At 32.9% G+C, this 25,961-nt stretch overlaps 1 protein-coding gene across 3 annotated transcripts in view; it reads left to right on the top strand.

Annotated features, from left to right (window-relative positions):
* The window catches only part of LOC133203675 (uncharacterized), a 37,521-nt gene extending 14,499 nt beyond the window's left edge, over positions 1-23,022 (top strand). For 2 of the 3 annotated variants that reach the window (XM_061339441.1, XM_061339440.1), the window contains 14 exons: positions 3,354-3,601; positions 3,846-4,031; positions 4,746-5,096; positions 8,232-8,280; positions 8,676-8,906; positions 9,722-9,928; positions 11,571-11,623; positions 15,043-15,078; positions 15,673-15,725; positions 15,825-15,908; positions 17,237-17,364; positions 17,730-17,931; positions 21,681-21,833; positions 22,118-23,022. In XM_061339441.1, coding sequence (XP_061195425.1) covers positions 3,354-3,601; positions 3,846-4,031; positions 4,746-5,096; positions 8,232-8,280; positions 8,676-8,906; positions 9,722-9,928; positions 11,571-11,623; positions 15,043-15,078; positions 15,673-15,725; positions 15,825-15,908; positions 17,237-17,364; positions 17,730-17,931; positions 21,681-21,833; positions 22,118-22,313 — 2,177 coding nt within the window. In that variant the 3' untranslated portion in view covers positions 22,314-23,022. The remainder of the gene's footprint in view (positions 1-3,353; positions 3,602-3,845; positions 4,032-4,745; positions 5,097-8,231; positions 8,281-8,675; positions 8,907-9,721; positions 9,929-11,570; positions 11,624-15,042; positions 15,079-15,672; positions 15,726-15,824; positions 15,909-17,236; positions 17,365-17,729; positions 17,932-21,680; positions 21,834-22,117) is intronic. The other variant, XM_061339442.1, reaches the window with a different exon arrangement.
* Positions 23,023-25,961: the final 2,939 nt, after the last annotated feature.

The following is a 25,961-nucleotide window of genomic DNA, read 5'->3' as shown; positions in this document are numbered from 1 at the left end:
CCTTAATGCAGAATTTTGATTGCTTCTAATATTATAAAAGCCTTGTAAAGTAACATAATTTCATATCCTGTACAGTTAAGGAACTTAATTTTTGAAAGCTTATTGCATTAACAGCTGTATGCAAATATTGTACATGTATATAAATTATGCATTTGTTTGCAAATTTAATATTAATTTTTACACATTTCATTTTTTGAATCATAATATTGATTTGTACCATATTTCTCTTAAAACATTGCATTCATTGATTTCATATTTTAAAAGTAATCTTTTTTTTTTATTTTTTCATTACAATTTTAGAGGATCCCTTTGGACATTTTCCTCCTAATGAGATAGAATATACTTCAAAATATCCCCCGATCCCAGTCAAAAAGCCTGCCAAAGGCCTCGAGTCTCTGTCCTACCCTGATCAGAAAATCCAAAAACAAAACCCCCAAGAAACTGCTCCACCAGAATCCAACATTTCTTCTCCTTCTCTCTCCTCTCATAGGGGTAGTTCAGTTCATGTTGATCAGAAAGGTAGGCCCACACCTACATTTGAAAGATTCCCCACCCCCTCCTCTCACAGAGGTAATTTTAGCCACATGGACCACAAGAGTGTGTCTACTCCCACGTTTGAGAGAATCCCCACCCCCGATACACTGGTGTCAGAATGGTCTCAATGGAGTGAAGATGTCCAAATTCCTAGATTTCATAGCAATTCCACCCTCAATTTCCCATTAGGAGGTAAAGTTTAGACATATGTGGATGTCCTGCTATCATAGCACAGTGTTGTAAAGGGAAAAGTCTGGGATGAACATCAACTCATTACCAAGGGATTTTTTTTATCTTGACTTTGAATTAAACTTAATGTAAATATTTTTTCTATTTAATGAATATTGTTGCCCAGATAAAATGTATCATTCTAATTTCATATCCTTGATATTGAGTTGATTGTAGTAAACACTGGTAAAGGATACTTGAAGCAATTAATTACTGTTTATGAAGCACAGTAAACACCACAAGCCAGGGAAATGTATTAATTTGGTAGGTCTGAACAAATTTAGTAAAATTTTGAAATGAGAATACAAAGGAAAAGGAATTTTTCAGTCGATGATAATTGAAGTTCTTTTAATGAACATTTTCTTCTAAGTGGAAATACCCCTATCAATGAATTTTTAATGTTTTGAGTAAATTTGTACAGACCTTCTAAATTTTGTTCAGTTTTACTCTGTAGATCAATGTTAGGCTGTTTTTTTTTAAAAGTTATGTACATTGTTAATGTTATTCTTAATGCATATGTTCATATAAAAACAAGAGTATCTATTGTAGTGCCAGGTTAGTGTTCTTATAGATATGTATAATTCATAAAATTTGTCATAGTTATTGTTCTTATAGAATCATTAATGGAGTTTATAGTTTTGCAAGATATGTTAAACTATATATATCATGTTTTTTGTGCATCAATTAAATTCTGTGTTTTTTTTTTTTTGGGGGGGGGGGGGGGGGGGTCTGTATGTTATATAAAACAAATATTAGTGTACACGTATAAGTTTCATGTAGCAATGACACATTTAAGAATATATCGTAATATATATTAAAAAAACTTGATATCTTAAAAGAGGACTTTAATGTATGACTAAAGCAGTCCAGGAACTGACATTATTTTTATAAATTTGATAACATTCAAGATCACTACTTCAGGACTGAAACCTGCTGATATTGGTGAAACGTGTATTACAAAATCCCCGGATTCTGCCGATGCTGTTGATGGAGTTACACTTAATGTAACAAACGAAGACCAGGCAATATCAGAAACACCTCCCGATAAAAAATCTCACCCAATCAAGAACTCCAAATCCAAAAAAGACACCCCCAGGAAATTTAAAGTAATGAAGCAGCAAAAGCCAGAGGAAAAGACATGTAAAATACCACAAAAATACCTTCCTTACATATGTACCTTTGAGTCTTAAAAACACCGTCTTCTGTACCTCTGAAATTCAACCACTATCCTTTATGTGTATCTCTGATATCCCCTGTAAAATCTCCTCCTCCTTGATTACTAACTGATCTCAAAATTCTGTAAGAAAAAAAAGTTTGTCTTTAAATTTTACATTTCTTTTTTTTTTTTTCAAAATATGGTAATGGATATATATTTCAGTATTCTGAGGACTGTACATAATATAAATTACAGTGTTATTGGTTTGACTAGTAATCATATAAAATACTTTTTTTCATCATTGGTAATGGGCTCTGTGAAGAAGTGGACTATTTATATACAGCTCCTGTTTTTTTTAAACACTCACGTTTTTGGAGGAATTAAGGACACAATAGTTTTTTTTTAATTTATTTGGATTTGGAAATATATTTGAATGAAGAAAGGGATTAAAATGCATGTAAATTACTAGTATATCAAAATATCACATTAAGAGATAAGTATGCTATCATGCTAAACAGAATAATACTATATTCAGGGAAATAATATTTTCATTATGTAGTTTACAATACGTGTATTTACATTATTTGTATGCTTATAGCTAAATTTACAAACCTTTAAAAATAAGTTTTAATTTTTCCTCTTCATGGATTTCATAATTAATCAGTTGTACTCTTGTAAGAAAAGTACAGGCATATTAAATAATTAGAATTCTAGTGTTTGGATATGCTGAATTGGACATAAGTAAAATATCAATTTTCATTTCACCCATATCATTTTCATGATCTCAAAACAAAGTTTATCATTTTTTTCCCATAGAAATATTTATAATACAATAATGAGACTGAATGTATATAGTTGTCTTTAAAAGCAACTAAATTATTATTCTAGCAATGTTAGAAAATTAAGCCTATAGTATATTTATTATAAAATGTGTGAGTGTTAAAAATATCGGTGCTGTATAAAGCTACTAATTGTTCTCCCGTAAATTACACTGTATTGATGTCTGGGTATTAGGATTAGTTATTTTCCTTGCACTTTATATATTTTTTGCTGTCTGATAATGGTGTCTGATAATGTACAAAAATGATATTACATGCGCTTGTCTTTGTCCAGTGTTCATGTATAAAATGCATTCTTAGCACTAAAATCTATATATGCCATTTGTTTTTGAGGTTTTGCACCAATTGCTAATTAGAATACCTAGATATTTATGAAAAAATATATGAACAACTTTACAAACATTAATTCATGTATATATTATGAAGTAAAACAAGCTTTGTAAATTTTAATTCATTTAGTATTGTTATTGTGTGTAAATTGTCATTTCATACTTATTAGAATATACAAAATACCTCTTCATCATCAAATCTAAAATTGTCTCGGCAGTTCTATACGTTATAGATTGTAAAACGTTATTGGCCTTGGTCCTTTACAGTTGAGGGGACAGAATTGGTTGCTCAGCAACAGCAGGTAGAAACAAAAACAGATTCCTCCGAGGAAGAAGAAGTGATCCCAGATCGGAGAAACAAGTACAGACTTGATAACATCAAACTGGATGTCAAGGGTCTAATGAAGAGTGCCAAACCTGTAGTGAAGAAAGCCAAACCGCCAAGAAAGACTGACCCCTCACCGGCCAGATCTGACCACACACATGCCAAGCCCGAGGAACAACTCCTAACTCCTGTATGTCAGATATGATAGCTACAGATTCTTGTTTTACATACTTTGTAGAGAATTCATTATGTTCTGTGCTATAATTAATTGCTGAATGAATTTGATTAGTTTATTAATATTTAATCAGCCATAAGGAAAATGAGATGATTTAAGACAAAAGTTGTTTTTATTCCGTCAGTTGATGCTATCATTTGTTGGTAATGAAAAGTTGTGATGGGATAAAACTAAACACAATATTAATTTGATTTAATAGGAAGAACTTGCTCGCAAACAGGCAGAGGAAGAGAGACGATTAGAAAGAGTTAAAAAACAAATGTTAAAGGATAGAAAATTCCCAAAACGCGGGAATAAACCAACGCGTGCAGAACTCATAGCGGAACAAAGGCGCTTAGAAGAGTTGAAGAAGGAACACCCATACGGGGTGGCTCCACAACTCTCGGTATGTGTCTGAGAGAGTAACGCTTCTTAGATAAAGTTAAGTTTGATTGAAAAAAAATATTATAAAAAGTAATCTGGAAGGAATGTCTATGGTACATTATTTAAATGAGTCACAAGAACACTTAATCTGTAAATATATTTCAGGTAAACCTGTTTGAATTATTAAAATCCTGCTCTATTTTTGCGTGTGTTTATTAGAATTATGCTTGTTTTTACATACAGGTTTAGAAAATAAAAGGTGTCAGTTGGTAAATGGAGAATATAGACATTCATAGAAGTATAGAAAATTAAACCTGCTTACTCAATCATTTAACTTTTTCATTTATAAATTGTTCTTTTATTTTCAGCTGAAACTCTTAAAAAATGAATATTATCTAAATCCTGGAAGCAAATTTTAATACTATTACAATGCTTCATAAATTTCTTTTTTCTATCCAAACTCTAAGAAATAACCCAACCCCTACCTAAGAATTCTGTCTTTATATTTCCTACCGAATACTTACTCAGCATTTTCCAAAACAATAATATGCATATGTAAAGTAATTGTAGTTGTGACAGATAATGATTTATAGTAAGAGTAGATACTAATTTCTTAACACAAATCTTTTTGAATACCATTCACACTCTTCTAAGATGTACAGTATATATTAGCATCTGACAGCATACCCAAAACATGATGATAATATTTTTAATTTATTATGATATTGATTTTTAGCAACAATTGAATAAGAAACCTCCACAGGAGGAGAAAAAAGAGGATGTCCCAATACAAGAGTTGAAGGAGGATTACCCTTTAGTAGAGTTCGATCAGCCTGACTTGGACAGCTTTCAAGATGAGCTTTGGAACCCCCGAGAAACAGGCGTCAGTGGAACAAGTTTAATGGGAACCAAACTAGATCTGCCACAGATCAGACGTGGGGCCGCAGGAACGCCAGGACCCAGGATAATTAAACCTCCTCCCACACCAATATCAAGAGGGGCGACACCTCTTCCACCTGAAAATAATGGCTATCTGCAGGTCCCCACTACACCCACTCCAGGAAGCAGATTAGAGGTCCCATTGGAGGTATGTTTGATGTCTGATATTTTTTAACTTCCTCTTATCAAAAAACATATGTTTTGCTAATTCTCTTATTTAAAAATGATTCCCCCTTCCAAAAAATAGAAGAGTTCAAGAGTATTTTTTCATGGGAAGCTCGTTTTAAAGAAGGAAAAGCACATATGGAGTTGTCATACATAAACATAACAAACATACAAATGATTTTTACCATTGTTTCCTTTGTCTATTTTGTATTTTATAAGTTTGCATACTTACACTGTTAGGGGCTCGTATCATATGAACCTTTCAAAAAATGGAAGTATCAGAACGAGTGTTCTTTGTGCAGAGCTTTTTTGTTTGATTCTTAAAATCAATGCATATTAATCAATTATACGAATTTAAAATAATTCGAGTTTAGTTTTGTGCAATACCTGTGTATAGCGGTAAAAAGATCTTACAGCATAAAACTGAAAGCTGAAACGACCACCATTCATTTGGGTGTGTTACTGATTTCTGTTTATTTTTAAAAATTATTTGCTTTTCAGCATGAAACATTTTAAGATTTTTTTTTTAAAACTCTGTTTTTCTTTATACATTCAAAAATTCATACAAAATTATGTCACCCTGGGGTTAGTAGGAAAATCCGCAGAACGTTTGATCAGGACTAGTCTAGGTCTCTTTTTGTCTCTCAGTTGATTTGATACGCAAGAGCATACCGTACGTATGAACAATTTCTAAAACGAGGCAAGTTTTTGACAAGTTGATGAAACAAAGATATCAACAGTCTCGTTTGAAGTCATCATTTCGCAAGTTTTATGGTTGATACAATAATCTTGTCAGCAAATACAACCTATCATTAAGTCAAATGCCTTACTGACGTTTTTCATACTAATTGTTAGGCCATTATTTACATACTGAATTATCTACGGATTTTTCCGTTTTTCCCGATCATGACAAGGAGCACATGGCGGCTGTGACCGGTCGGCAAGGGATGCTCACTCTTCTTTGGCACCTGATCCCACCTCTACTGTTTTTGGAGGTCCATGTTTGCTTTGATCCCGATTTGTATTGTTTAAATGGATTTGGAACTTGAATACTGTTCGTTACATGTATCTTCATATTTCATTTTACTTTTTTCAGAATAACAGATACTCCATTTGTGATATTTTCTGCGAATTTTTTTTCCAAAGTGGTTTTTAGTTTTTCAAGAGTTTACAAACCAGAAAGAGATGTCATGTTTAAGTAACCTGAAAGAATGTGGAAGCACAGAGGATTTTTTAAGACTCATGTTTTGTGTAATTAGTAATTTGTTTCATATTATTAGAAAACAGGTAGATCAGGAAAATCTTGTAATCAAGTTGAATTACCCAGGTAAATCCACGTAATTGATTGTACGTGTATGTTGTTTTACGTCCCATTCGAGAATTGTTTACCCAAGAGACGTCACCAATATACCGGTGAAAGGCTTCAAATTTAGACCTATACTCTGCACTCTGGATTCTTTATCGTGCAAAGGCCTACCGTGACACGGAACCTCGGTTTTGAAGGTCTCATCCGAAAGACCCGTGATTTTCACTTTTAATGCCGGGCTCTTGACGAAGGAACAGTCACCACCTATGTTACGTCTTAGGTTTGATTCGGCGCCTATGTTACGTCTTAGGTTTGATTCGGCGCCTATGTTACGTCTTAGGTTTGATGCGGCGCCACTAACGAGAATCCAACCCGGGCCTACCGATCCCGATGTCAATGAACTAAAATACAATTTGAACATATTTTTTTTTATTCTTTTGAATATCTTTCAATAATGCCTTGCTGTATTTATAGACATTCTGTTTGAAGGTCTCTGCTTACCCGATGGATGTGTTCGAGGACGAATGCTGAATGTGATATATCACCTGAATATTAAAATGTTTTCTCCTTTAAAGCACTTTTTTTTTCAAAAGATGACATATTTGCTCTCTAGTAGATGTGTGGGAAAACTTTGAATATGCCTTATTGCTTGAAATCTAAAATATGATTTTCAATTTGATCTGCCAATTTTTAAAAGCATAAACCTAGCAGAAAAGATGTGAAAATTTCCAAATAAAAGTATTTTTTCGGGAAAATTGACAAGCACTTTACATTTCTTGCTAAAAAGTTTTTATTTTGGGGGATGGGGTGGGGGGTTTTATTAAAAGATTTTTCAGTCAGATTTACATTCGAAAATAAGGTAATAAGTGAATAAACCTTCATTTGTCATTTTCCTTTATTTTAGAATTAGCACTTCTGGTGAACTTCTTAGAGTAAAGTTAATTTATTTGATGAATATTGCGTGAAACTGTTGTTGCTTTTGCAGATGAAAACTCATTCCTTTTAAGTGCTAGCCTTTTCCTTTTCTAAACATCAGAAAGAAATATTAACTACCATCTACGTCGAGTTAAATCCCATGCACAGTCGTCAAGACAAAAAATAATTATTTAGCAACAAATAATACATACAGTCGTAATTAATTATAAAGATTGCAAATTACGAACCTCTGGGAGAGAACATAATGGAAAGCAGCGATAAGATGCTAGGCAGTTTGAACAAATGACTTTTGACAAGTGGTGATTTAAATAGCCCGAGCAATCACGATAGCAAACATAGGGAAAACTCCAAAGAACACATTTATGAAAGGACTCTGTCATTCCCTTTAAATTACAGGTTTTCTTCAGATTTCTAATTATTTAAATATTGGTGGAATGGATTAGCAAGATTTCTGTAGGGAGTTTACAAAGATTTCAATTAAATCAGTTCGCTTGAATGTTCCACAGAGAGAATTGTATGTGTTTGGAAGTTAGATGTAGTTTTGTTATATCTGTTATGTTGAAGTATTATTTTGGTATACAAAAATGCGGAAAATATGTTTCCGAGTCACTGTAAGTAGACTGAGATTGTAAACTAATTGATTATGAGAGAAATAGGCATTTATATTATATTTTTGGATCATTGTGTTTGATTCATAAGCAGCAGTTAAATCCTCAATAGGAAGTGGTGCATATAACGATTCAATGCTGAATGTGCATTATTATTTCACATGAATGAATTATTAAGTTTTGATGTACCTGAAAAAAATACATAAAGAAATGGAACCAATATTAAACCTTAAATAATCATACATGAACTGTCTTTTCTTATTATTAGATCGACAAAGTTCCAGATGAAGTGAGGAGAGAACTCCAATCACGACAAGGTACTTGTCTCTTTATTGAAAAAAGATTAAATTTCTAGTATGCGATAACGAACACAGTAATTTTTGTGATTTCTGGAATAAAATATTTTTAGTAACAACCATGTCCTTTGCAGGAATTACTATTCAAAAACGAAAACCATTTTCAAGATAAAATATACATTGTTCCATGAAAATAAAGAAATAGTAATACCGGTGTACTAGTATATATTTTGCCATTATTTTGATACACCTTCATAAATTATACTGTAACATGGTGTAAATATTTTAATCATTCACAGTTTAGGACATGCATGCATCATGTATTCACAGTGCATGAATTTGTTTAATAGATGCATGACACATTGCATGAAATAGCGTATGTTTGCATGAAATAAGATTGCTTACCGATTTGGCAGGCCGTATTTCTCCACTAAAAGGATTAGAAGAAGAGGAGGATCAGGATAACCTTATTCCTGACATAGAAACAGCAGTACAAAGACAGTGGAATGTACAAAATGATCTCCCAGAAAGACCCCGGTCTGAGACCCCCACGGCGGCCCTTAAGAAACTTTCAGACTCCCGTAAAGGGGCCCCCAAACTGATTAGGGTAGATCTACCCAAAGAAAGTGACGGCAAAGTGGATACATGTAATTTACAGCTTAGCCACCTTTTGTTTTCCTTCGTTGTTTTCCTTTTCCGTGTCTTTGCTTTAAAACCTAACATGAATTTTTATATTAACCATTCTCTACTACTTAGTTTCCATTTTCCCTTCATTCTCTGACGAAGAATGAATAAGTAACCCCTTGTTTTTGACATTGTGCCCTCATTATTCAACATATAAATTTAACAAATCACCATGATACACTGTTTAAACGGGTAAAATTCGCCAAGGAAATTGACCTATTATTGAGTTATTTAATTCATAATTATAATATTATCATTTATTATAACAATTTTCTGTTTCAGATATATTGAAAACCAAAGTACTTTGTAGTTTATATTGTGCGTCTGATAAATGTTTTAAAATTAATGTATAATTTTACCTTGCTTTCCAAGTTTACAGAAATGCATTAATTTTCAGATCATAAAAAAAACAACTTTGCACCCTTTTTATGAAAATCTTTTATAATTCTAATAAAATAATCTTGCACTTGCTTCTATATAAATGTTTATACGTATACATGCTTATTAACACATTTTTTTTCTCACATGATTTGTGTTCATAACAGTACTGCATTTTATTCTAATTTTCTTTGTGCTAATAAAAACATATTGTTATACAAACATAATCTTTTTTTTTTCAAAAAGCATGGATTAAATAGTAAAATTGCATGAACATTTCTTGTATGATACTACCAAAACGATTTTCTGCAACGATCCCATCTACATGCATTATAATCTGATTTTCTGTAAAAAGCCATATCTTATGAATGTAATGCCATTGCTCCTTCCCTCTACGTAGATCGCTCTAGGTTAGCCTCTCCCATCTCCGAGATGACTGAGGACCGGTCACACTTCAGTGGTCACGAGGCAGACGATGAAATGGATCGGCAGAGGCCTCGGACCCACTACAAAAGCAGAAGAGAAAGATCTCTACTTACAAAGGAGGAGTTAAAATATATCCAACAGAGACCAAACTCTTCCTTCCACAGACCCAAGCCTTCAGAAAGTAAGAACCTTATACCAAGACTTCTCTTTTATTATATTTATATCTTCTGTAAAGTTCAAATTATAGTTAATGTTACTCCTTCATTGGATGTGGATTATCAGAGAGAGTCAGAGAGACATTCTATCAAAATAATTTTATTCCCTTAACGTGAAATAGGAAACTTTTTGAAATTAACAAAATGATCATTTATTACATGTTCATATCTTCTTTCTTGCTAATCAGACTTGGAGGTGGTGATACTTTTAGATTTTGAAACATCTAGAATTTTATGTTATTTCCATTTCTCTTTGATGACTTTTGTCTTGTCCTCATACTTCTCATTCTGTGATAGAATATCTAGATCTTCTTGGTAAGACACTGATAGAATTCCATTTTCTTAACAGCTCTGATTTTTATTTGCACTTAGCTACTTAGATTATAAAAAATTGAAATAATGAAAATATTTTATAAAACAGTTTAAGTGGTATAATTGAATCTTATTTGACAACTTTTACGTGTACGTTGAGTATTCAATTTAGACCATTTGTCACACGTGAGAAAATCTGTTGTCAATTTAAAGTGTGAGAAGAGTTATACAAATACATAATTTCAAAAAAGTAATTTATTTAAGTAAGATTTTAAGGTATATGCAACTATTAATTATTGCAAGTACAAATCATAGTGCATAATCGTATACAAATTGAAATGTCGATACAGCGACCTTGTCAGCAAGTACAATCTATCATTAAGTCGAATGCTGACTGACGTTTTTCAAACTAATTGTTAGACATTATTTACACATTGAATTGTCTATGATTTTTCTGTTTTTCCTATCATGACAATGAACACACGGCTGGTGTGACCGGTAAACAAGGGATGCTTACTCCATGGCACCTGATCCCACCTCTGATGTTTTTAGAGGTCCATGTTTGCACTGCTCCCGATTTGTATTGTTTCAATGGACTTTTGAGCTTGATTACAGTTCGTTATCTCCATATTTCATGTAGCAGTTCATCGGTTATTTTAACAGGAATAGTGCGATTTTCATCAGAAATAAAACATTTTAGTGAGTCTTTAACTTTAGGATTTGGGAATATATTAAGCAGTGTATTCAGGGAATGTCGGGATTTAACATGTTCAATAGGATGTAGATCACAATAAAGAATGCACACACGTACTGGGGTACCTACAGTGTTCACGTTTTTGCATTGTTCTATCACGTGTTTTCCATCACATAAATATGTTTATATTGTATCTGTATTGACAACACATAGAAACTAACATGTATTACATTGTAACACATCTTCATGAAATTAAGAGATTTACGAGCAAGACTAAAAACTTGGAGAATACGAGCAGACAATTGAAATTCGAACTTCTTTTGCAAGGGTAAAATTAAGACCAATATCGAAGTCTCTAAAAGGCAATATTATATTTATGATTTGGAATGAAAAAATATGTTTTGAAAAAGATATGATGTTATAAGATCATCCTTGCTTAGGAAATATTAAAAACCTTTGTTAAAAAATTTTATTATCTTGAAAACCCTGTTTTATTTTTTCAAATGTCTTTCAATTCTACAAATGTGTTTAATATTTTATAAACACTAATGATAAGTACAGTTAATGAAGAGTTTGCATCGTGTTCTATTACTTTTCCCTAGCGCAAGATGACACGGTTCGTCCGCAGACAGCCCACGTCAGATTTCAAGCAGAGGTAAGTCTTATAATGCATGTAGATCCCTCACGACTGACCTATTTAAATTGTGTTCACCTTCCGGATCAAAAAAACGTGTTATATTTGATACATAAACATGTTATATAAAAGGTTTTTGTTCGGATGATTTCTGATGGTTTAAATAAATGTATGAAAAAAAGATAAAAATCTGTTAATTTGAACCAAGTTTTGTGCGTTACTAAATGAGCATACGACATTTTCAATTTAATATCATTACACTTCAGAAAATATATTTAATAAAAATCAGTAAATGAATATTCAGAGTCGTGAATGTGTTGAAATAAATTTTAGTCCTCAGAATCGGAAAAAGTCGACATTGCGGTATGGAAATATTTTTTTTTGCTATTTTCGTACTTCTTTTTCAACAGTAGTAGTTTCTATCAATCATGCATGCCTTAAATGAAAGAAAAATAGAAAATTCTTCTTGTAGAAAGATAAGTAGTATAGATTTCTGTACAAGATAATGGAAAATTGTAGAAGTAGGCAGTATATTTATATTTGGAATGTGCAAGAGCTTTACAAGAAGCACACATATATTATTGCTGTAGTTCTTCAAAACAACAGACAGATATACAATTGGAGGATGTGATTAAATATACATTATGTTTTTTGTATGTCTTCTTTAAAGCTTCATCGTTGTTAGCACCATTGTACATGTACAAGCAAAGTCTGCACTACTTAAAAACAATACCATGGTCTTTGAAATTTAATAACAATTTATGTGCACCAAATTTATAAAAACATCCTATTTGCAATGTTACGTAACAACAAGTGAGCTTATTCTGTCTGTAAAGGAAAATTTCACGGCTATTTTCCCGCGATTTTTTTTTTCATCTTTAATTTGACGATTTGATACGTAAGCACAAAACAGCTACTTTCAGATCAAGTAATATTTGACAGTTTGATATTAAGATATTGGGGAGAGGACTACCTAAGTTGGAACTTGTGTACGATATCTTTAACATACTGTCAATACAAGTTGTCCAAAACAAACAATAAAATATTGTTTTAACGCGAGGTACATTTGTATACCCGGTATTCGTTTACAGTAACAGCCTTCAGTAAACTCTGTCCTTTAGGAAACTGTTGATTGTTGATTGATTGATTGTATTTTGTTTAACGTCCCTCTCGAGAATTTTTCACTCATATGGAGACGCCACCATTTGCCGATGGAGAGCTGCAAATTTTGTCCTATACTTGGCACTTACGGCCATTGAGCAGTGAGGGGTCTTTTTCGTGCCAGCACCTACTGCGACACGGGACCTCGGTTTATACGGTCTCATCCGAAGGACCGGTCTCCACGTCCCACAGTGGGATTCGAACCCGCGACGAAAGGATCAACTCCTTACTTCGCGACTCTAGAGCAGACGCTCTAACCACTGCGCCACGCGGGCGACAGGAAACTGTTGAATGTTGAACATAAGTGACATTCGAGAGAATTGTCATTCTCACTTTCACTTTCTCATCAAGAGTGAGCATTTTCAAATATATCGAGTGAAATCATAATATTTTTTTGTCAAGGTAAACCTTTGATATACCGCACTTATTAGTTTAAAGTAAAAAGCAATCTGTAGTACATTTCAAGGGAAATAGAAATTTGGTATAGATATTGGGTTACTTTACACATACTTTGAACGAGAAGGAGTCTTTTTTAGTGATAGATAAATGAAAAAAAAAATAAGCCGTGAGTATAAAAGATTCCCCCGCAATCGATTATGAGAGATATCTCAGGCCCGTAGCAACGGTTTCAAAAGTGTGTGTGTGGGGGGGGGGGGGTCAACTTGCCAAAAAATATGACAAGCAAAAGAAAAAAAACCTAAACTGACCAAAAGTGGGGACCCAATTTCCTAAAATTATCTGACAAGGAAAAAAACTAATTTACTGTACCAATCCTAAAATTTGCCGGTACTCGACCTTACAACATCAAAAAGTGTGTGTGTGTGGGGGGGGGGGGGGGGGGGACCAGCATCTAAAGGAAAAATTATTATAGCAAAATACTATACTCAGAACAAAGTGCTACGGGCCTGTATCTTTTTTTACGTTCCCCACGAGAAAATTGCACGTCACATTAATGTGCAATACAGATTGCCCACAATAATAAACATTTGGTCAAGAAGTGACAATTAAAATACACTTAACTTGGCGAGAAAGACTAAACACATGTACAGTGTACATGAAAATGTAATCGCTTCATTCCCAGTATTTGTTCAGTTTTGTGAGGTGTAAACTTGCAAGCTGTCTGATATTTATCTGATTTGATTTCAATTTGTTTAATTTTCAAAAATCATTTTATACTTGTCATGTCTGTGCAATGTGCTTTTCCAGAAATAAAAAAATAAAATAATCAGATGGAGTGTTCAAAAATGTATATTTTATGATAAAGACCTATTTCTGTCACATTTTAATTATCACAGCTGTATTTAAACTTTTTACCTTTGCTGCTGTCTTTCAAATGCAGTTCAAAATAAATCAGATCATGTCTGCACCACTTCACTTCCCCAACCCGAATGTTGTGGTCAAATTTCAACTTAAACAATGCATTGATAGGGGGATTAAAAAGATTATAGTATAAACAAATCGTTTAATTTAAGAGCTCAATGCATATTTCTAATGCTTTAATTGAACTTAATTGATAGCCAACAGACACAACTTTATTACTGTTAAATTTTCTTTTCATGGCTGAGGAAAGTCATTTCAATCAAATTACAGTCTATAAATTTAAATCGCCTCGGATCACTACCAGGTGAAGAATGGTAAAAGGAGATCCATCGAATTTAAAGTAAATGGATCAGATCACTTGCATTGATAAATTTTTATTGAAATCCGAAATACACAAAAAAGATAGTCTGTAGTCACGTGAGCTTTGCAGTGGAGTATGTAATGACTAAGGGTCTAGATTTACATGGAGAATATATATCACCCCGGACTGATTTTAAATTCAATGGAACACATGTGATTTTAGCAATTTTCTGATAAACAATGCTTATAGAATTTCGCCATTCTATGGGAGATATTGATTTGGAGGAGAAAAATTGTTATATTTGAAGAGATATTGATCGAATTGATTTAAAAGTAAATTTTGAAATGCATTCATCGTGTTCCATCGTCCTAGATCATTGATCAAACAGGAGGTTTTAAAATGTGCTGGACTTTTTCAAACAGTTTCAAACAGAGAGATTAGTACATGAAGATATAATGGCTGACAAGAGCTTACGATATGGATAAATTGTCAAAATTGATTTTACTGTGCATATAGGGATATCGACAGAGTTTCTGGATTTTTATTTTGTCTTTCAATGTTTGTGACATAGGCAATCATTCCACATCTGATCAGAACAATGTGTTTGTAGTGTGTCTGGTATTGATAACCATATATTAACCAAATGCCTCATTTACAGCTAGAACTGATTCTTGAACTTCCTGACAATTTAGAAGTAAGTAAGCACGGTGACTGCGGTCACAACAACCTACATTGGTTGTGTCTTGCGATATGATGTATTCAAGGTTGTGCTGAATAATTGGCGGTTTGTTTGGAAATTTTGCTTTAGGAATTATAACATTTACAATGCATCTGGATGAGTGGAAAAGAAGCAAATGTGTGGCTTCGTTTTATCATTTATCATATTTTAAAAGAGATTTGATGAACGGGTCTAATGTTTTAATTGATTGTTTAATGATATATCTGTTCATTGTGGTAAAAAACGAAGATATGTCACTTAACATGGCTTGCAACATTAACACAATATGTGCATGGCTAGATAATGTGAAAGAATGATTCTTGATTAGCTTTGCAAAATATATTATAAATATTATTTTTGCATTTATTCATTTTTTGCTTTATATATTTGTAATATTCTTAGCTAATGTTGTATCATCGCTAAAAAAATATATTAATGAAAATCAGATATACATTTACTGTTTGTAAATGATAATTATATTTTTTTCCCCTCCAATTACATGTTAATATTATTATGATGTCTCTAAAACATATTTTGATCTTGCATTGATTGATATTTTGTATATCTTAGGATCTCCAGAATGCGTTTGAAGATGCACTGGAACGATATAATAGTATCCACGGGTAAGAAAGTGGTTGTAATGATTGATATTAAATAATCTCTAACACCTTTCTATATCTCAATCAAAATACACTGTTAAATTGTTTTTCGTTCTATTTCAGAGTGTCAGCTACGGATAAGAATAAATTGTACAGAAATGATGGCAACCATTTTGAGGAGAATTGGCAGGAGCGGGAAATAGAGAGGTAAAAATAGAATCAGAGATTATCCTAATCTCCAGAAATTATCCCTATCTCCAGAAATTATCCCTATCTCCAGAGATTATCTTTATCTCCAAAGGTGTTATGTTTTTCTTTGAGAAAAACACACTTTCAATCTGGCAAGCTTGTATACTCATAAAGTCAAGGCCTCTCAAATTAATTCACTGATGTCATGAACATCAAATTATTAAATTCCAATGAACAGGATTTTATATCGGTATTGCTGAGTTTGTTAAACTTGGGTTTGAATAATGTATACTTTGGTTTCCAAAACAGAGTAGAAAGACTTGAAACTTTTTTAGCTTAATTATGGCAATTTTAAAGGGACCTGTGTCTTTGAGGATCCATTTGATGGTATTGACAATTTAAATGTTTAAACATTTACATTTATTCTAATGTTGTATCACATTCTTTAAAAATTTCTTTGGATTCCTCGGTTTCAATAGTATACTAGAAGATAAGTAAAACCCTTGATTAGGTCTCTGGTGTTTTGTGGTACAATCTGACATCATGTATCCTGCCTTTAAGCGACTACAAGAGATTTTTTGTACAAGAACAAAAGAAGCTCGAACATGAAGTCAAATCAGTCTTCATCTCTGTTAAAGTTTTCTTGTTTCCTACTATTTTGATATTTCTTAAATCGAAGGATTTTATTCTAAAACCAGTGAAAGACGTGACACGTTCAATGCAGATCTGGATGTTGTATTTTTGGGTCTTTATTGAAACCTTTTTTCTTGACAACTTAACTATCCAGGTTGACTTTGCGTCGATAGAAGGAGATAGAAATCTTTTAGAGGATTAATTGTGCAGAAGATTTTACGGGGGAAAAATCAATGAAATTTGGTTTTTGTGCTATTAACTTCCAATGCCCAACAAAACGGATGGCATGGCTGTATGTGGTTAGAGATTCTGTTAAAATATGAAGACGTTTTTGCAAGTCTTAACATATTTCACATTTACTGTAAATTACAGAAAATATGTGTATCTTTCAATATCTTTTAAGCATTAAATTACTTTAGATAGAATTTATTTTACATATTGGCATGAACAGAAAGCAAAGCCTTTGAAAGGTTTTGATTTATCTAAAGTATTACATCAGTTGGAAATCTAACTGTAACTTACATCTGTAACTCAGAAGTGCAATTGTAGTACAATACATGAAACAGTTAAACTACTTAAACAAAACCTGCACCGCCAAAGAATTAATAAGCATATATACATATACTTTACGTAAAAGAATTCTCTGTAAGTATTTTATGTGTATCTATATCTGTTTATATAATGTGGGGTTTTTTTTTTGGTATTTTTAACAGACACATGTTGCTAAGAATGCAGAAGGCATTGCGGTCAAAGAGTGCAGCCCAGAAGAGACAGGTCTGGGAGGAACAACTGGAGGAAAAGAGACAAAAGCTTCAACAGAGAGATATAGATACACAGTCAGGTAAAAATCATATAAAGCTTCATCAGAGAGATATAGATACACAGTCAGGTATAAGCCATATAAATTAAGCTTCAACAGAGGAATATAGATACACAGTCAGGTAAAAACCATCTTAACCCTTAACAGAGATATAGATACACAGTCAGGTAAAAGTCATCTAAAGCTTCAACAGAGAAATATAGATACACAGTGATGTAAAAGTCATCCTCTTACCCATTAATCTTTTTTGATGAAACTCGGTGACATGCAAATAATTGAACCAAAGACGTTTATGGTGCATTCTGCCTAATTCATTAATTTCACTCCATTAGCTCTTGTTTTATTTTACTGCTATGGTATAAAATATACACGTATCTTTTTTGCAGCCATAGGATTTTCTACACGTTCCGAAACCTCTTTCTTTGCACTGACGCAGGTAGAAAGAGCAAACACCTCGATGTCCTATATGCCTCATCTAAATACAGCAAAACCCACCGTCCAGGTCCCCAAGCGACCCAAGACAGCAGCAGCAAATCTTCAAAAACAACAGACTGACAAAACAGCTCTTAAAGTGGAGAAACCTTTCAGGTATCATAAGCCACATCATAAAAATCCTTACAGACACATAGCGGGTAAATGTTCTACCAATCCTCTTTCTTTACTCCTCACTAAAATATTAACAGCAGTGAAGGAGAAACTTCACTGTCCAACAATATATTCAAGAAGTGGTGTAAATCAGATGTGGATACTTTAAAATTCCTAGGAACTTTTGGAAAATTTGAAGTCTAAAAATTTTACTAAAATCAGTAACATAAAATCTTACGACTTTTTAACTCTATATACAGTCATTCCTCACGATGAATTAAAGTTCAGGCTTTTTGACATCATTGACAGCTGCTTTTTCAATAAGGGTGGAACTCGTAAATTTACTTACCTTGTCTTTGGTCATTTGCAAAATTATTTTGATAAACATTCTGATTGTACACACAAGTACTTTGAAGTTGATATTAAAAAGATGCTTGAGTTTCTGATCGACAATATATATGTGCTTTTGGGAGACTAGGTCATCCAACAACCTGTTGTAAATCCCATGGGTACTAATTGCGCCCCGTTGTTAGCAGACCTATTTTTGTATTCATATGAAGCAGAATTTATTCAAAATCTTATACATGAGAAAAAGAAATCTCTTGCTGTGGCCTTCAACTCGACATTTAGATATATCGACGACGTATTGTCAATTAACAATGGTTCTTTCCATTCATATCTCGACAAGGAATATCCCAGTGAGCTTGAAATAAAAGATACCACAGAGTCTGACACGCCTGTTTCATATTTGAATATTTTACAAGAAAAAGGCGTAAATGGTAATCTAACACCAAAGCTTTATGCAGATCTTAGTACTAGCCCTCTGTTCTTAGTAAAGTCTAGATGCATATAATATGTTTTTGTGTTTAGCATGAGATTTTAATCGCATGTTAAAGTTTAAAGTTATGTATTTTAGGCGAAGTTGCAGATAAGTTTCAAGAAATATTGACCGAAAATAAACAAACATTTCCTACAATTTTAGATTTTTTTCACGAAACATATTTTACAGTAAAATTTAGATGTAACAGTACATTGTTTATGTAATTTTTAGTACACATGTAGTCACGTATAATTTAACTGATTACAAGTTTAAATTGCAGTTTTTATGTCAAAGGGTAGATCAGGGCAAAGGGGGGATCCAACTTATTTTTAAAAAACATATTCATACCAATTGTTATGCCATTATTTACACACTGAATTGTATTCCGTTTGCCTGATCATGACAAAGAGCACTCGGCGGTTGTGACCGGTCGACAGGGGATGTTCACTCCTCCATGGCACCTGATCCCATCTCTGATGTTTTTGGCGGTCAGTGTTTGCTCTGCTCCTGATTTGTATTGTTTTGATGATGGACTTTGTGATTGAATACTGTTTGTTATCTCCATATGTCATGATAAACGTGATGACTTAAACTTTTCAATCGTCAGCTTCCCTTACTTATGCAGCAATTTACCCTTATCACCTGAATATGGGGTGTATATCTCTCAGTTGATTCGATACGCAAGAGCATGCTCTATGTATGAATATTTTCTTAAACGAGATAAGTTATTGACAAGCAAGTTGATGAAACAAGAATATTAACAGTCTCGTTTAAAGTCATCATTTCGTAGTTCTATGGTCGATACAATGACCTTGTCAGCAAATACAATCTATCATTGAGTCATGTGCTGACTGACGTTTTTCATACTAATTGTTAGGCCCTTATTTACACACTGCCTTGTCGATGGATTTTTCCGTTATTTCCAGATCATGACAAGGAGCACACGGCGGGTGTGACCGGTCGGCATGGGATGCTCACTCCTCCATGACATCTGATCCCACCTCTGATGTTTTTGGAGGTCTGCTCTGCTCCCAATTTGTATTGTTTTAATGGATTTTGAGCTTTTATACTCTTTGTTATCTCCATATTTCATTCAATAACTTTGCACTCAAGTAGACTATGTATTTGTACTTCTATTTATCGAATTTTGATTTCAATGAACAGTGTTGCCATGGATACTAAAAAATAGAATTTTTTTTCAATGTATCAAAATATTATTCCTCCAACGGTTTTGGGTCGATATCTACAAGGCTTGGGGCACAAGTAGACTGTACTAAGACACATAATTCTGTTTATCGATTTCTGATTTCAACGAACAGTGTTGCAATGGTTACTAAAAATTGATATCTCTCTGAAATTCATTCAAAATGCTACTCCTTCAACAGTTTTAGTCAATAGTCAATTTAGTCAATTTCACTTGGTACATAAGTAGACTATATTAAGATGTATAAATCTATTTATCAGTTTTTGATTACAACAAACGGTGTAGCTATGGTTACAAAAATAGAAATTTTCCTTCTCCATTTTTGGTTTCAATAAGACTTGGTACACAAGTACACTAGACCAAGAAGTCTAGACTAAGATACATAATTTGTTTATAGGTTTTTTAATATTTACGACCGATGATGTCATGGCTACTAAAATTAGAAATTTCTTCGAAATTTATTGAAATGTCACTCCAACAGTTTTGGTCCGATTTAAATAAGATTTAGGATACAAGTAACCTATAGTATGATACATTGTTCTGAATATTGGTTTTTAATGTTGACAAATCATGTAGCCATGGTTACTAAAAATAAGAATTCTTTGAAATTCTTTCAAATCGCTTCTCCTGTTACAATTTTGGTCTGATTTCACTAAGACTTCGTGTACAAGTAGACTACACAAAGATACATCTTTCTTCATGATAACTACACACAAGTAGAGCTACAGTCTCGACAGAGACTTCTGGTTGAAATATGATTCCATCGTATACTTATCTAAGCTCTTAGTTATTTCATATTTTTTGTTTTACATTGTCAGAGAAAATGTTGGAGACGCTTAAGATTTTAAAATTTGCTGTTAATTATTCTATACCATTTAATATCTAATAGAACATGTCAAATAGAATAAAAAAGTTTTATTTATTTATTTGTTTTGTTTTTTTAATTTAATTTTATAATTTTTTTTTTTTTTGGATAATTTTCCTGATCATATAAAAAATACCATTTTTGATATTTTTAGATCTTTGTCATTTATAGAAAAGAAATATCAGACAGTCATTTTAAAAAAGGAAATTGAAATTAAATTAAATTAAATTGAAAAATTATATTAAATTAAATTAAATTGAAAAATTATAGGGAAAAAATGCTACTTTTTTTTAGCCAATCCTGATTTGTCAAACTCTTCACATGTTTATTAGATATTTCTATAAAAAAAAAAATTACTTAAAAGTAAATTTTACCTATACCGTATATAATTTGTAATAATTTTTTTTTGTCTCTTAATTTTTTTTTTAAATTCACATAAAATAATTAAAATCAAATAAATGCCTTTTTCATTTATTTAAATGATGGATACTTGTTTGAAAAACGTTACTTCAAAGACCTACTGGATTTAATGTTTAGTAGTTTTCCTCTGTAAGTTATTTCTTTTGAGTTTTTATCTCTGATTAAAGATACAGGTAAACTATGGGTTTTTAAAGTTTATGTAAGATAATTTAAGCTAAAAGACCTGATGAGTAATGGTGCTTCTGTCACAATTTCGTATAAGACCATATTTCTATTTATACGGGAAAAATCTTTTGCATCATATGTAGTGATTGCGAAATTCATTGGTATGTCATCCACGTAATATCATTATCAATGCAGACTACATTACATTAAGCATTTATATAACCATATCTGAATCATGTCTAAAAAAAATAATTATACAATCAGAATGTATATTTCAGATACAAGATACGACAAGGTGGAACAGACACACCGCTATCTAGACCTCCTAGTCGCCAAACATCAGAGCCTAGTCTATCTCCACGCATGATTGACCCTAGAAACCCAAATTCTCTTAGACCTCCTTCAACGAAATCTATTCCCAGCAAGTGCACGTATGTTGTAACTTTCACTGCAACTAATATACCTTCATCATCTAAGATTGCATTAGAAATGTTTACGTCGTGAATACTAGTAAATGGAAATATGTATAAACAAAGTAAAACGTTTTGATAAGAATCGATGATGTTTGATGCAGTCACCTATTAGTGATCAGCATGTTATGTTTACAAGCAAAAATAATTTTCTAACAGAATCAAAGAAAGAAAACGAACATAGAAATATATTTTAAAAGTAATGTTAACCTATTTAAAATCGTTTACTTTTGTTTACTTTCCAGACGGTACATTCTTGTAAGTAAACAGAAACAGAAGCGTGCTATGCCACTTCCTACACCTTTAGAGGAGCAGTTACTAGCTGAGAGATTTCCCATGATGGGAGAAAAAATGTATCGTCAACACTCCGACCTGGTACTGAAGTCCCGCAAACCTACATACTGTGTGGAGTATACACCATTTGTGAATCAATGGGCCTAGTTTGTGATCTCAAAAGTTTCCTGGAAGCAATATTAATACTGTTAATATTTGTGTGGCATGTAGTTAAGAATCTTTCCATGCATGGTTATGGTGAAATCTTTAGGACAAAATGTTCATGCAGTGTACCTCCGTAGTATTCTTGTTTCTGTTTGTTGCACAAAAATGTTATATTGATATTAACTTTGTGATTTGTTGTTTTGAAAAAAAAAAAGTGAAATGTCTTTGTTCAAGAAATGGATAAATCATAAAAGAATTTTAAATTGAACTGAAAAAATAATCATATTTATCACATCTTTCGAAGTGCAAATCTCTTCTTTATTTAATAATTAAACATCCTAATTTTGCGTTGTTTTTTATGGTTTTGCAAAATGGTTTACAATTATTTCGTCCTACGCATGCTGACATGTATCTGCTTTGTCAATCATGACATTTAAATAATATATTAATTGAAATATTTTTATACGAAGTGTTAATGTTTTCAGTATCAAAATGTCATTTAATTTCATTTTGAAACAAAGATAATCATTAAAATGGATTCCTGTGATGTTCTTTATCTGTGATATTTGAGAGAAATGACTAAGTAAGAGAGGTCCAAGGTTGTCCCTTTTATTTTTGTACTTTTGACTTTACTGCCATATGTATATGTATTTATGAGGCTTTTGTTCAGAACAGTTTACTTTATTTACATTCTTAAATAAATACTGGCTTTAATTGTTTTGTGTCTTTTTGTCATCGAAAGAATTTTAATGTGACATATCTGCAATTTTGCCTTTTTTTACAAATGAAAACACTTCATTTTACATTTTTCTTCCTTCTTCCTTTTTTTAAAAGTCATTGTAATTCAATTTAAGTAAATTAACAACATTTTTCCTCATTCCGCCATATTTCAAGTTGAAGTCTACACCTTGTATTTCTTAAGTATATTCATGGACGATTGCTTCCAAACTTTTTACTAAAAAAACTCTACAGTGGATATCGAAGATTTGAAACATAATCCTCCTACATGTATGATAACACTGTTCTTCTGTCTACAACTTAAATCCTGCTGGATGCGTCATTCCCGGTAACGTAAATATAGTTAGTAATGAGAACCTTAAATCACTTATTTTAAAAGGGCCAAAATTTAGGGAACCCCGATCTTTCAACTGGCGTCAAAATTTCATAAATATTAATTTATGTCAAGGATTATGCAAGGCGATGAGTCAAATATGAAGGAGAAGATATGGATTAAAAGTATAAGATGGATGTTGAAATCGCGTTAAACAGTTGAGGGGCAATATGAAAACAATATATCAATCTGTCTTCAATAATTCAGAAGTGAAAAAAAATTCCAGGGATTACATGATCAATATGCACTGGTCCCAGCTGAAAAACAGGTTATAACATTTTTTGTAAGGTTCAGTCATCGTTATATTTGTATGATAGAGGAACGTTAATTCTACCAGTGGTAATCCAATTTATACTCATTTTCCTTCTAATGAGCAAATTCTTCAAAATTACGTCAATTTATTATTTTTTTTATATTCCCGACAACCAAAGTGAATTTGCTTCCTAAACTACATAACAATACTTACAATAGACACATAGCAGGTTCTAGTAAAGGTTCTACCAAGTCTCTTTTTTTACTCCTATAACAAGTAAGGAGAAAATGTATAGCTGGACCGGGAATCAAATTTTGGACTCCTGCTTCATTAGTCAGGCGCTCTACCAACTGAGCCACCCAGGCCGATATCCACAGCATAAAGCATTACATTCCTCCCTCCTTTGGCTTTGCCCTTGAAGACGTCACCCAACAGTTTCTATCCCTGACAGAACTTTCACCTGGAGGGGTGGTCAACCTCACCATATTACGTAGCAAGGAAGGAGAAATGTTAGACTGGACCGGGAATCGAACCTGGTACCCCTGAATCAATATAGTCAGGCGCTCTACCAGCTAAGCTATCCAGGCCGATATCCTCGGCCTAAACCATTACATTCCTTACAAAAATACTGACAGCAAAAACTTAAACAACATATTCGAGAAGTGGTGTTAATCAGATGTGGATTCTTAAAATTTCCGAGAAACTTTTAGAAAAAATTTGAAAACACAATACAAAATCAATAGCACCAAAACTTACGATTTTTCAATACTGTATATACAACCATACCCCGAGATAAATTAAAGACCAGGCTTTTTTTGACATCATAGACAACTACCTTTCAATAAAAATGGAACTCGTAAATTTACATACCTTGTCATTGGTCAATTTTTCTATCGTCAACTTCCCTTATTTATGTACCAATATACCATTCTCACCTGTGCTACATATGAAGTTTATACGTTTTCCAGTTGATTCGTTACACAAGAGCAGTTTCTGGGTATGAACAATTTCTAAAACGAGGCAAGCTATTGACAAATAAGTTGATGATCCAAGGATATCAGCATTCTCGTTTGAAGTCAACATTTCGCAAATTCTATGGTCGATACAATGATTTTTTTTTTTTTTTAGCAAATACAATCTGTCGTTAAATCGAATGTTTGCTGATGTTTTTCATACAAAATGTTGAGTCATTATTTTCACACTGAATTGTCTACGAATTTTTTCGGTTACCCGATCATGACAAGGAGCACGCGGCGGATGTTATATAGCAGAGTTGATAATTGCATGTTTTTTCTGGAAGTTTATCCCTGACTTACTGAATTATGATCCATTTCTTTCTCAAAAAAGATAAAATTCCTGCATGTTTCATTACACATTTTTTAATTTTAAGGTAGGTCAAAAGTTAAAGGTTGCCGTCCTGGTGTATCCTGTTTATGGTCACATACTTCTTGGCTGGTGGTTATATGGTTCTGCAGGCTTGTCTCTAGACTTCTGAATTTTTTGGGCATTTTGAATGTCGTTAATTTATAAACAATTTGATTAATCATAATGGTTTGGGATGTGCATGATGTACCTTCCTTCCATACAGGCCGTTTTGGTACGTGGTTGGTAAGTTACTAATGTCAAGGAGTGAATTTATGTATTTTACTTTTACTTTGATGTTTCAGCATCTGTGTTATATTTATCAATTTGACATCTCTCCCCCTCCTGTCTCACGGTATGGATGACAGTATTGTAAGTTTTACTTTCAGCGTAGAGATGAAAGGTTAAACATTTCCTGTCTTGAGAATTCTGCCTAAACCTTCTTTTGATGTTACAATTTCAGTTTTATTCCATTTCATTGGTTATCTTTAGAAATGTGGGAGGAGTTTGGGGGAAAAAGATGAGATATGTGTGTATGTTAGTTTTGAGTTATAGAGTAGAGTTTTAGCGAGTTGAATGTAACTTTTTGGAAATTCATGAAAAGTGAGGCTGTTGGACTCAATATCCCGTTACTTAGGACTGCTGACTCGGCCTGGGGCACAGATGCGGCTTATGTTTTCAATCTCCGATTTCTTGGGTTCGCTGATTCGGTTGGCTCGGCCTGGGGCACACTGGGGACAATTGATGGTCTCAATTTTCTGTTGCTTTTGTCTGCTGACTTGGCCTGGGGCACAGATAAGGTTGATGGTCTCAATCTCCCGAGTTGCTGTGGTCCGCTGACTCGGCTTGGGGCACAGGTAAGGCTGTTGAACTCAATCTCCGGTTGCTTTTCTCTGCTGGCTCCCCCGACTCCGCCTTAATAACT

Source organism: Saccostrea echinata, unplaced genomic scaffold (assembly GCF_033153115.1).
Source record: "Saccostrea echinata isolate AGI-Se365-2 ecotype Australia unplaced genomic scaffold, CSIRO_AGI_Sech_v1 ptg000051l, whole genome shotgun sequence".
NCBI classification, from domain to species: Eukaryota; Metazoa; Mollusca; class Bivalvia; order Ostreida; family Ostreidae; genus Saccostrea; species Saccostrea echinata.
Note: the sequence above shows the minus strand (reverse complement) of the source record. Positions and strands in the feature narration are given on the sequence as shown.